The 12,673-nt window shown below is 37.1% G+C and overlaps 1 protein-coding gene across 3 annotated transcripts in view; it reads right to left on the minus strand.

Moving 5' to 3' along the window:
- Positions 1 to 630: 630 nt before the first annotated feature.
- Positions 631 to 12,673, minus strand: part of LOC138708091 (protein unc-80 homolog) — a 266,651-nt gene continuing 254,608 nt past the window's right edge. For 2 of the 3 annotated variants that reach the window (XM_069838254.1, XM_069838256.1), the window contains 3 exons: positions 10,820 to 10,974; positions 10,449 to 10,682; positions 631 to 1,966 (listed from right to left, as the gene is read on the minus strand). In XM_069838254.1, the coding sequence (XP_069694355.1) occupies positions 1,643 to 1,966; positions 10,449 to 10,682; positions 10,820 to 10,974 (713 nt within the window). In that variant the 3' untranslated portion in view covers positions 631 to 1,642. Of the gene's footprint in view, positions 1,967 to 10,448; positions 10,683 to 10,819; positions 10,975 to 12,673 lie in introns of those variants that run through there. The other variant, XR_011334570.1, reaches the window with a different exon arrangement.

The raw sequence follows: 12,673 nt of genomic DNA on the forward strand, positions 1-12,673 counted from the left end.
ATTTTCTGCACATTCATTTAGATCGTCTGCAGAGAACCTAGGTGATTTAAGTGAAGAACAAGGTGAAAGATTTCACCAATAGGCCCTATATAAAAAACAATAGAAGGCAGATACCAAGGAAGATGGGATGCACAGATGATGGCAGATTACTGTTGGAACATTATGCTGAATTGTCCTGGCAGATCTCACACTCGGAAATGTTACTACGAAAGTAGCTTGTTCTGTGTTGAATGACTGGAATATTTGTATCATAAACTCGTGCTTTTCGTTTCAAAGAAGTAGATTTAGTGTATTTCACGTTTATTGTAATTTTTAATGTGTTTCTTTTATGCTACAAAGTGATTAATTAAAACAGTACCATAAACTAACTTCGCATTTATGCTGTATCTCAAGAACCAGACCTGAGAGGGAAAAACTGGTGCCATTTTTGGAATCAGCAAGTTGAATATACTCAGGAACAGGTCTGACATTGGAGGCACCAAAATGTGTGTTGGCCAGTGTAATAATAATAATAATAATAATAATAATAATAATAATAATAATAATAATAATAATAATAATAATAATAATAACAACAAATCTAGATTCATTTTCCGGGCTGAGAGGCCGTGGTCTGTTGGTTGGTTTTCTACCAGACGTTTCATCTGCAACTGCGGCAGACATCTTCAGTGGATTGGTATCCGAGGTTGCAAAACTCTTCTCGGCATACCTGAGGCAACTGATCCTGTGGCTGGTTGTGCAGGCGTATTTATAGTGCAACTAGCAGGCCGAGGCCTGTTGTCGCTGTGGTCCGTGCCGCTTTGTTCGCTGCTCCTGTTCTGGGTTCCGTCCTTCTGTTGTAGTGGCTTATCTGTTCTGTTTAGGACCGGGTACCAACATTTGTTTAGCTTTATGCCCTCTTCCTTTCGATTAAAGCTGTTGTCATGTTTATAGATTTCGATTGCTTCTCTATGTAGACAGGGGAAGAAGTGTGTCGTCGTGCTCAAGATATCCATGTCCTCAAATCGTATGTTGTGATCGCCCTCTTGATAGGCATGTGCTGCCACTGCCGATTTGTCGATCTGGCCTAGGTGGTAATTCCTCTTGTGTTCTGTCAATCTCGTCCAGACGCTCCACTGTGTAGTACTGATGTAGACCTTCCCACACGAACATGGAATCCTGTAAACTCCGGCGGACAGCAGCTTATCTCATTTGTCCTTGGATGACCTCAGCATGCTTCGGATTTGCTTAGTTGGCAGGAAGGTCGTTCGGAAACCTCGGATACCAATCCACTGAAGATGTCTGCCGCAGTTGCAGACGAAACGTCTGGTAGAAAACCAACCAACAGACCACGGCCTCTCAGCCCAGAAAATGAATCTAGATCTATAGACTCAGGCCGTGAAAGCCTACACTGCAATAATAATAATAATAATAATAATAATAATAATAATAATAATAATAATAATAATAATAATAATAATAGGTTTCTTCTTCAGTAATGAAATCCAAAAAAGTTAAATATTTTGATATGTCCACCTGTATTTATATAATTTAATATAAATTGCTTGTAAAATAATAGCAACATTTTTTGTGTTTAAAATATATATATGTATCTATTAACAAAGGAATACAGACGAGCAAGCACCCACACCTGACAAAGGTATCAGATGAGGGTGTCTTCATCCTGAGTCTCAAACACCATGAGGAGAGAGTGCAGTGATGAAGACTGTGGAGCTGAGTGCTCCAGCAGAGCCAGGTCTTCTCCACTGTTGATCGAGGAATCTGGTGAGCTGCCTTCAGCTGCCATCTGGTTGGTTGTGGCGCTACTGGTGGAGGGCAGATCGTGTGCATCAGGTGAGGCAAGTGGTGGCTCATTGTTTATCGACGTTGTGGCCACAACCCCAGTTGGTGTCGGAGGTCCATCCAGCGTCATCATGAGCAAACTGTATGATTCTCGATATCCCGATGTGCTCGACGTCTGTGACACCTGCAAGATGACAGAAGCCATGCTCAAACAGTAGCCATAAATAATTAATTCACACTACCTATATTAATTTTAAGGGATCAAGTTTCATAAACTGTAACTATCTTGGACTTGTGTTCATTTTTTGATTCGGAATCACAGCTGCTGTGATGTCACAGTAGTGTACTTCAGGGTTTTAGACGAAGTTTATGTCAAAAATAATTTAAAAAGTCATCCATGTGTTGGTTAAATTCGTTTAAAATGAGAAAACTATACAGGGAGGCTGTGTCAGCTTACTGCACTGTTACAAACTAATGGCACGACAGACACACGGCATATAAAAAAATTATACTAGTTACAGTCAAATGAAAACAGGTCACCATGCAGAGAACTGAAGGCATGTGAAGTTGATAAACAGCTGTTTACTATCGATATTGACATATGTGTGGGGATGTCACAATAATCGATGTACACTCATGTTTGTTTTTTGCACTGGGAGTAATGTTAGTGATACATGTATTAGTCCAACATCGGAAATGTAGGTGAGTAAAGGAGAGCTGAGTGATGTGGTGTGGTTCGTTTTTTGACTGCTGAGGGCGCAGGAGGATGATAAATTCATCATGTCATGTCTGCCATGTATGATGAATACTACATATCATCAATGATTATTAGAGGAGAAAAATTCGCTCTGGCACAGGGGATCGAACCCTGAGTCTTTGGTTCTACATACCAAGTGCTCTAATCATTGAGCTACGCCGAAGTTCAATCCACAGCACCGGATCGAATCCCTCTCCTCTAGTGTTTTTCCCTTTGTGGCCTGACTCCAAGTTCGACATATATGTTGACATATATTAACGGTCTTACTAATAAAAACTCTATATACAGACGTTTAACTCTGTTATACTTATCCAATGAGTAGCTCGTTTATAAGTCGTGTGTAAATTCCTTACTAATAATCACTACATATGTCGTGTATAACAGCATAACTGTTACACATCTACGTCATAGTTTCGTCATTACTTCGTTACGCACAAGTCGTCTATCTTGTTGATTGGTTAGAGTTTCAGTTGATATCAACCCTTCCTCTTCAATTATGTAGCATATTATAATCTTTGGTATCCACATGGTATCTAAATTCCGTCGACACGAATGCGTCCAACGGAATATAAATTTGTTTCAACTATGGTAGGTGGCTCTGAATGAGTATAGTATAAATCTTGTGGATGTCATTTCGATGGATTGAGTTTATGCGAGTAGTTGTTTGGGTCGGCAATGTTTGTATTTCCTGTTTATATCATATCTGCCAAGAGAATTTATTAGTTTGTTGTTGTTGAGTGCTGCCTTGTGATAGAGTTTATTTGTGATTTTTTGTATATATTCGGAAAGATATTCTATTCGGAGGTCATCATGAAGTTGTCGTGTACTTGTTCCCCATCCACTGCTGTGAATGGTTCTCAATATTTTGTTTTGGATAACTTGTATCTTGTTCATGACGGATTTGCTAGCATATGCCCAAGCTGGTGCTGCGTATGTTATCATACTTCGAATTAAGGCTTTAGAGACATGTAATTTAGTTTTATGTTTTAATGCTGGAGTTTTAAATAGTGGATATAATTGAAGAAATCTACCCATGGCTTTTCCTGTTAACTGAGTGACATGTAGGTTCCAAATTAGTGTTTTGTCCATAGTTATTCCCAGATATCTGATTTTTGGGGTCCAGTTGATGTATGTATTGAATAATTTGAGTCGGGTCCTGGGTTGGGCTTGTCGTTTTTGAAAAATGATTGCAGAGCTTTTAAGAGGATTGATTTTAATTTTCCATCTGTAGGTCCATGTTTCATAATTATTTAAGAAGTTTTGTAGTCTATTGATTGCAAATGGTAGGTTTTCTGCGGTTGATAAAAATGCGGTGTCATCGGCATATTGAAACGTGTGAATATATGGTTGTGTAGGGATATCTGCTGAGTAGAAGTTATAAAGTATAGGTGATAGCTTGGATCTTTGTGGCAAACCTGCGTATATGTTATACTTTGTTGATGAGGCACCTTGATGTAAAACTTGAAATTTTCTGTTGGAAAGGTATGACTTAATAAGGCGTATTAATTTTGGGTTTGTTCCAACTTGAATCAGTTTATAGTATAGACCTGTATGCCATACAGTGTCATAAGCTTTGTTAACATCAAGTAACATCATCGCAGCATACTGTTTGTTGTTGAAAGCAGTGGTGATTGTTTCAGTTAAGCGGAGAAGTTGCGTTGTTGTGCTTCGTCCTGACATAAATGCAAATTGTTCATTGGGTATATGTCGCTGTAGATGTTGATATAGTCTGTTATATATCACTCCTTCGTAGATTTTTCCAAGTGTGCTAAGCAAACTGATCGGTCTTCTGTTTTGTGGTATTTGTGGATTTTTTCTGGGTTTGGGAATTGAAATGATATTTGCAGTCTTCCATAGTTGTGGGAACGTTTGGAGTTTTAGTGCACTATTGTATATTTTGATAAGGTAAGTCAGAGCGTTTCTCGGTAGGTTTCTCAGGCATTGGTAAGTTATTTTATCGGATCCGGGTGTTCTTCTTTGTGGTGCTTTTTTGATAGATCTACTAATTTCAGAAGGTGTGGTGTGCACAATTAACCCATTTGGATAGGTTTGGAAGAACTGTCTTGTTGTTTGTCGGATATGAGCGTGTTGTTGTGTGTAGTTTGGATGATCTTGATATGTTTGGAACTGTTGAAAATATGTGGATGCAATTATTTCAGCTTTTTCTGTTGGTAAATAAACTGGCCCATTTGGTCCAAGTATGGGATGATTATCGGAATTCCTATTATGAATTAGGCGTTTAGTTATGTTCCAAATTTTATTGTCTTTTTCAGCAATGGAGATATCTCGTTCAAAAGTTGCGATACGTAGGTCTAATAATTTATTGTGAATATAGTTCTTTAGGAAATTAAATTGTGCTATGTCGCATCTTTGATGGAATTTATTTTTTTAACGTTTGGCCTTTCGTTTTCTTCTCAATAGTTCAATTAATTCCGGGAATTCTGAAGGTATATTACGACTAGCTATTGTTGCCTGCGAAGTTATATGTGCCTGTCTGATGGTATTAGTTAAGGTTTTACATGCCGTTTCTAGTTCTTCCTCAGTGTTGATTTCTACATTACCTGGAACAGAATTTTCAAGGATATTTCTATATTTTCTCCAGTTGACAGTGGTTGGTGGTCTCACATTGTATGGCAGTTCAGGTGGTTTCAAATCAACTATTGCTAGCACCGGATTGTGATCAGAGTTTAATTCATTTATAGTGGTTATATAATTTATAGATGCATCAGATTTATGTAGGAATACATCTAAGACATCAGGTTGGCAGTTGATGCGTGGGGGATAGTGTGTGGGAGTTAATGGCCCGTATATATTATAATCATGGTCATTGGCATGTTTGTGTAGTGTTTTCCCGCGTTGAGTGTTTAATCTGCAGTTCCAATTTATATGTTTAGCATTGAAATCACCTCCAATAATGAACGACGGATATTGTTCTAACAAGGCAGTTAAATCTTGTTCGGTCAGTGGTACACTGGGTGGTGCATATACGGAACCAATTATTATTCTTTCATTTACAGAGTTGATTGATATAAGCACAGCCAGTAAATATTGTAGATTGGGAGAATGGACATAGCTATGTACAATTGCAGATTTTATGAGTATAGCTACTCCTCCATGTGGTGCATTTGGGCTGTCCGTCCGATATGTTATATATTTCGAAATATGAAATCGTTGATTGGGCTTTAAATGGGTTTCTGTGATCAATAGTATATCAATGTCATGTTGTTGAAGAAACGTAGGTAAAAGATATTTGTCACGTTTTACACTGTTAGCATTCCATGTCATAATTTTTAGTGGTTGTGTGCGATGATAGTATATTCTATTTATGGCTGTTGTTTTTGTTCTGTGGATTCAGTTGGTAGTATTTTGTCGAGTATCGTAGAAACAAAGTTCCAGATAATTATGCTTTTATCTATGACGTTGGGTGTCATCTTGAGTTGGATAAACAGATTTGCTAATTTTTTAAGAGCTCTCTAATGTTGACTACCTGAAGAATGTTGAGTAAATCTTTTATTAATTCACTGGTAGATGCATCATTAGTTACTTCCTGTTTTTGGTTTGTCAAAGGACGTGTCCATGCAAATGTTTTATGTGTTTTAGGTAGTTGTGGGAAGTCACTTTTTTGTGGAATTGAGTTGGTAGTCTGGGAATTCGTTTTGATAAGATGGTTTTCAGTGAGTTTCACCTTAATCGGACATTTGGAGTAATTTGCGGGGTGATCTTGATTGCAATTACAGCATGTCGCTGGTATGTTGGCTGGTTTCGTACAAGTGTATGAAAAGTGATTTCCTGCACATTTCATACATCGAGGAGTTACTGTACACCACTGTGCTTTATGACCAAACGATTGGCATTGGTAGCATTGAATTGGTCCTGTTTTTCCAATATAATCCTCTATGGTAACCCGATAATGTAATAATCCACGAAGTCCTTTGACATCAGGAACGTTGTCAATATGTTTGTAAGTGATAGCCCATAATGGTAGTTTGATCAATTCGTGTTGGGAGTCTGTTCTGATCGATTTAGTAAGCTGTCGGATGCTTGTAATGGGATAGTTCAGTGCAAGTAGCTCATCTTTGATTTCGTCTGACTCTATTGTAGGGGGTAAACCCCTTAACATGACTTTGTGGATCTGTTTGTCTTGTTGACCGTATGTAAAGTATTGGTAATTTTTGTCGTTTAGTAATTGAATGATCGCTGTGTAGTGCTGTTGAGTATTTATGAATATTTTCAAACCTTGTCTTGTGTATTGAAACTCAATGTTTTGTATAAAATTTCCCAAGGTGGTGTGAAGTTCTTTTGTAGGCACTCTTGTTACGAGTACAATAGGAGACGGTTTGCCTGTGGTGGTTGTTGAATGGCTTGGTTTGGCCTTAACTCCAGATGGACCTGGTTGATTTATATTTGTTTTCTTTGTTGCAGCAGTAGTCTGTTGGTCAGAAATTTTGCTATGTGATTCTGGTGCATTTAGTGTTGTTTCTGTTAGTGATTCATATTGGTTTGATGTGGTAATTGTGAAAGTAGGTTGGGTTCGTTGTGTTGCCGTCTTTTTCGGTGTTTGGTAGTCATTTTCATCGTTGGGATGATTTCTTTTATAGGGTTGAATAGTGTAGAGTTGTCCAGTCGATGATATAAATGTTCCAGGTTCTGGAGTTGCTTGAACCATATATTCCGATGTATTGTCTACCACAGCAAGAGTGTAAGTCATGTTACCTGAATTTAGATTGGCCTCGACAGGAAGAGTGAGTATCTCCATTGCTGAATTTTCCTGGAAATCTGTGTAGATCTTGTTTGTTTCTTTCAATCCTTGTTGGAAAGTGTCAGCCATTACGTTATCCATGTTGGCGCTGGGGTCGGTGTCCGGAAAAACTACACTAATACGAATTAATTGTGAAACACTTATTAATTATGTATTTACGATAATGGTTACAATATAAAGAAAATAAACTTTTGAGAATATAGCGCTAGTTTAATATACCGTTGTAATAAATACTTAATATAAGTATACACGACGTACTAATGAACTACTCTCTACGACAGCAAGATCGTGTCTCTGCAAGCCCCAAACTCAACTGGCAGACAATGCGAAATGCTACCGGCACAGTCTATTGTTCCTAGCGACTTCGTTACGAAAGGTAATAGAATAACTGAGGTTCTCTATTGCATCCGGTAGAGCGCTCTAGTGTGGCGTGTTAAATATCGATAGTACAACTGGCTCTAATCGATTACCTCACTACATTTTGGTCAAAGAGTACAAGCTACAGCAATATTATTCTAATAATTCTATGATCTTTGGTTTGTTCTTCTGTGGTTACAAGGTAACCATCATCATAAAATGACAGTCGATATGAACAGCTGTTAGAGGGGCGGCCATTTTTTCGCTATATACAACGCTTAAACAAGAGGTTTCGTGTATATAACTACTGCAAAGCAATTCCCATTGTATAGTTACAGCCTGTTTATACGTCCATAGCTTATTCACGGTTTATTAGTAACGTTTTCTGTCTCAACTTTGCATAAGTCACGTATAAAAACTATACACGATTTATTAGTAAGACTGTTAAGTCAACTACCATTATACAAGGAGCGCACTCAACTGAGTGACTTGGTGGCCGGGATTCCACAGTAATATGCACTGTTGGGCAAAGAATCTACGTAAAGATTAATTTTTGGTCCTACAGAATATATGTTAATGTAACAATGATTATTAGAGGAGAAAATATAATGGCAGTTGACTTAATATATGTCAACATATATGTCGAACTTGGAGTCAGGTCACAAAGGGAAAAACACTAGAGGAGAGGGATTCGATCTGGTGGTAGTTAAGGTCGTCTTGTCCCAGTATTACATGATCTTCCGATCTTAAGTGAAGTTTGTATAGACATTCTATTGCAACTAACGTGCCATTCTACTTGTGTATGCAGAAAGGTTTCCGGTAGGATATTAAATATTGTAGGTAGTAAACTCAGTGATTTTGGAAGTATTAGTTGAAAACAGCAAACATACATGTCAAAATATTGTAAACATTAATGTCATTGTTTGTGAAAGTGCTAATTAAAATAATGTAAATAGTAAAGTCAGTGTTTGTAAAAGTGCTACTTAAAACAGTGTAAATAGTAAAGTCAATGTTCATGGAAGTGCTAGTTAAAAATATTGTAAATAGTAATCTTAGGCTGATGGCAGTAATACATGGACAGTGCATGAAAGGACCAAAGAACAAAGTGCTGACACTAGTAAAGTTTAACAGAGTTAATAACCATACCACGACAGTAACTACTACTCACCTGAATTGTCTCACCAAGCGAGTACCCATGAGTCACCCCTGTAAAGGGGGTTCTGGTTCTACCCCAGCATAGGAGGCCTTCGCCCAACATGGGACATCATGGCTATAGCATTCATTACCCAGTGCAGAGATATTCATAGCTGTCTGCTAGCTGGTCCATGACAGGAACAGCGTAATTCCAACATTTCGCAATCGGGGTCGATAACGACTAACGAAATTGTTGACGGGAAGAGGAGATTTTAAATTTGGTCGAAAAATATCCAGACCGAAGCAGTCGCTTGATTTTGCAATACATAGCCTTTTGTTTACATCTCACTTTGGACGAGTTCAATGCCTCTGTGCAGAATCTTGGGCATTGCGATGTTGCCAGCAAGTTTAAACTTTCGACGCAATTATTGAATTAACTATACACTTAATCTCAAAATGTATAATACGTTTTTTGTTTATTTTCATGTAATCATCCTTCCTTTGAATACACAGGGTTATATCACTTCCACCTTGTATTTGTGGAATATTTGTAATATTCGTAAGTATGATCATATTTCCCCGTCTTTCCAAACTCTGTCTTGGCTAAGGCTAAGCGATCGACGAGCCCTGCATTCTCTTGTTCTCTTATTTCAAATTCTGCGCACCGCTACCCCAATTTATTGGGCTTCTCGTTTTCAAAATTTATCCGCATATCATCAGCTAAGTACAAGATCTCAACATAACAATTTACTCATTATACCCTACCACAAGACATCTTTATATTCTTCATCTTATACAGTTTCGGTTGCTAGAAATTGGAACTCGCTTCCTGGTGATGTAAGGGGTTGTTGGACAATAACTTCATTTAGGTCAAAATTACATAAATTCTTACTTAACAGATTAATTGCTGATTAATATTTGTTACTTATAATGTAACTAACATCTGTCCATTCTTATTATTATCATTAATTTCTCTAAATAGATTTACAAAACCTCTAATGGCAATTACATTAATATTCTCATTATAGAAATATATTTTAGATTTATATATTTTTTTTCTCCCTGTAACATAGTCCTAGTAAGCTTATATTAAATTAATTTTCATCATTTTACTAGCTATCTCAAATATTAAATTAATTATAATTGATTGAATTAAATTAGCTCATAAATTAAGTTACTACTTTACCTTATACGTTTATCTAAATTTAAATAAATATGTAGTCTACTAGTCGTTAAAACTGAAGAATATTGCTGGAGAACCTTTTAAGTGTAGTGTAAATATTTGTAATTTAAATATGTATTGTATTGATTAAGGCTGGTTGAGTGGAAGAGAAGGCCTTATGGCCTTAACTCTGCCAGCGAAAATAAAACATTATTATTATTATTATTATTATTATTATTATTATTATTATTATTATTATTATTATTATTATTACCTTGTATATGGATAGGCATATGTGCATTATTGTGCTTATGACAAAATGTCTATATGAATACAATCTTTCAGTTACCCTGAAAATGGATGCAGAATAGTTGAGATTTCTGATATTAATTTTGGGTTATTCATTATGATTACATTAAAGAATTACGAGGTGAAAACAGGTGTATGATGAGTGTTTCTAGAATAATAAAGACACTCTTTAAGGAAAATTTACGTACCTCATCCCAGGAGGCATCAGCAGTTGACGAGCGAGTATTATCTGAAGATCTCGTTGACTGACGAACTGATAGCCGTCGTGAACGAGCCACCATGGTGGACAAGCTGACTGTTCCACTTGCAGGAGCAGCAGTAGTTGCCGGCACCTGTTGTGGCTGAGGCGGCTTCTCCACTTGTTGTTGCTGTCCCTCATCGACAGAAGGTGGCTCTGAAGGCTCCACTTTGATGTGGGACACCTGGAGATCAGTATGTTTGATTTTCTTTCGTGTTGTGTAAAAGCACCTTGATCTTACTTACCGACACAAGACCAACCCTTCATCCGACACTGAACATGAAATAAAGACTTGAGAAAATTACAGAACTCCTCTCTTACCTCAATATGACTTTTCCTGCTTTTGCGTAGTCTGAAGGTCTTCCTACTCTGTGCTTTTGAGCGCTGGAGCCGTGGCTTGTTGGGACGACCACTCATCTCACTAGAACTCTCATCAGCTGGGCTGCTGGGACTCAAGGGGGTCGTCGATGTTTCACCTGATGAGAGACATCGTTGAAACAAAACAATAATGATTTATATAATATTTCTCAACATATTCGGTCCTGCTGGCCCTTCACATTTCTGTATTCGGGCCAGCATTCCATTACTTGCACTATTTACAACTTCAAACACACACGTATTTTGACACTTGAAGTCTGATCTTACAATGTCTTTCACTTGACAATCTTTCTAATTTATCCACTATTATTCTACTTTCCTTCTCTTATTCTCATTTCACTTAAAAACCATTCCTAACTTCAACTTCATTCCCTACTTTCTCAGAACTAACTTAATACTTTCTTCTTGTAAATAACAATACATATAACTTATTTAATATATAAGACCTAACCCTTGTTGACTATTTCACTAAAAACTTAACCTAGTATTATGTTCGCTGTCTAAACACTTCTTACACAACACATTAGTGCTCGTACCTTAGCAACATTGATTTCACTTTATTTATACCACTATTTAACACTGAAAAAAGTACAACAGTTCACTTCCATTTATTCATTACATAACTAAACCTGCTATTATTTCAACCCACTGATACACCATTTCCTCAGATTATAGACAGTTTTTTCTCCACTATTGCCCCCTCTTTCCGCACTTATGGCCTGCTTTACACTCTCAATAAAACAATAATGTGTCACACCAAGGTGAATCTTTTTTCCTTTGCTTTTGGTGGATATAAGTTTGAAATACTACTACAAACAATTAGTGCACACAATTTTGCGTCCGTTCTTGTAAATTAAGTCACGCAAGTTTATGCACTGGTTGAGCACATCAATATATTGCACTATTTAATTAAACCTTCTCTAATTTTTTTTTACTTGGTTATTTAACGACGCTGTATCAACTACGAGGTTATTTAGCGTCAATGAGATTGATGATAGCGAGATGAGGCCGAGGATTCGCCACAGATTATCTGACATTTCCCTTACGGTTGGGGAAAACCTCGGAAAAAACCCAACCAGGTAATCAACCTGAGCGGGAATCGAACCCGTGCCCAAGCGCAACTCCGGATCAACAGACAAACACCTTAACCAACCGAGCTACACTAGTGGCCCCTTTTCTAATTAATGTGCTCACAATATAGGCATTATTGGTGAATAAACATAAATTTTTCATGGTTTCTGTAAAATGAAAAATACTGCACAAAAGTATAAGTTTTGCTCAAATACTTCATCACAATAAGAAAAGAATTCAAGCATAAATTACACAAGGTGTGCCATGAGGAAATGTTGAAATTCTACCAATGCGAACTTAATATTCTGATGTAGAGACCTACGAAAATCTGACTATGCATTTCTAATCAGTTAATCACAATGTAAAATTGAAATCTCGGTGCTTCCTCTTAGGACACTATGTTAAAACCAGTCTCATGAGGGTCATTCTGTCCCTTTGCATTTCATTTCACTCAGGATTTCAAAGGCAATCACCATGAACTATTCGACCGACTGCCATAACACACAAAGACCCAGAGGAAATGACAACTGTGGTTGCCAGTTTTCTGGTTCAGCTTACATGGTTGTACAAGTATTCATAATGTATTTAATTCTGGCAATAAATAATTAAGTAATTCAGTATCTTATCTCTTATAATTACTGTTCACAATACTAGCAATAATTTACAAACCATACTGTTTATCGGATACACTGGCATACTATAACATCATCAAAACTGTGTATTATT

The sequence above is a fragment of the Periplaneta americana genome, chromosome 10, assembly GCF_040183065.1.
Source record: "Periplaneta americana isolate PAMFEO1 chromosome 10, P.americana_PAMFEO1_priV1, whole genome shotgun sequence".
Taxonomy (NCBI): Eukaryota; Metazoa; Arthropoda; class Insecta; order Blattodea; family Blattidae; genus Periplaneta; species Periplaneta americana.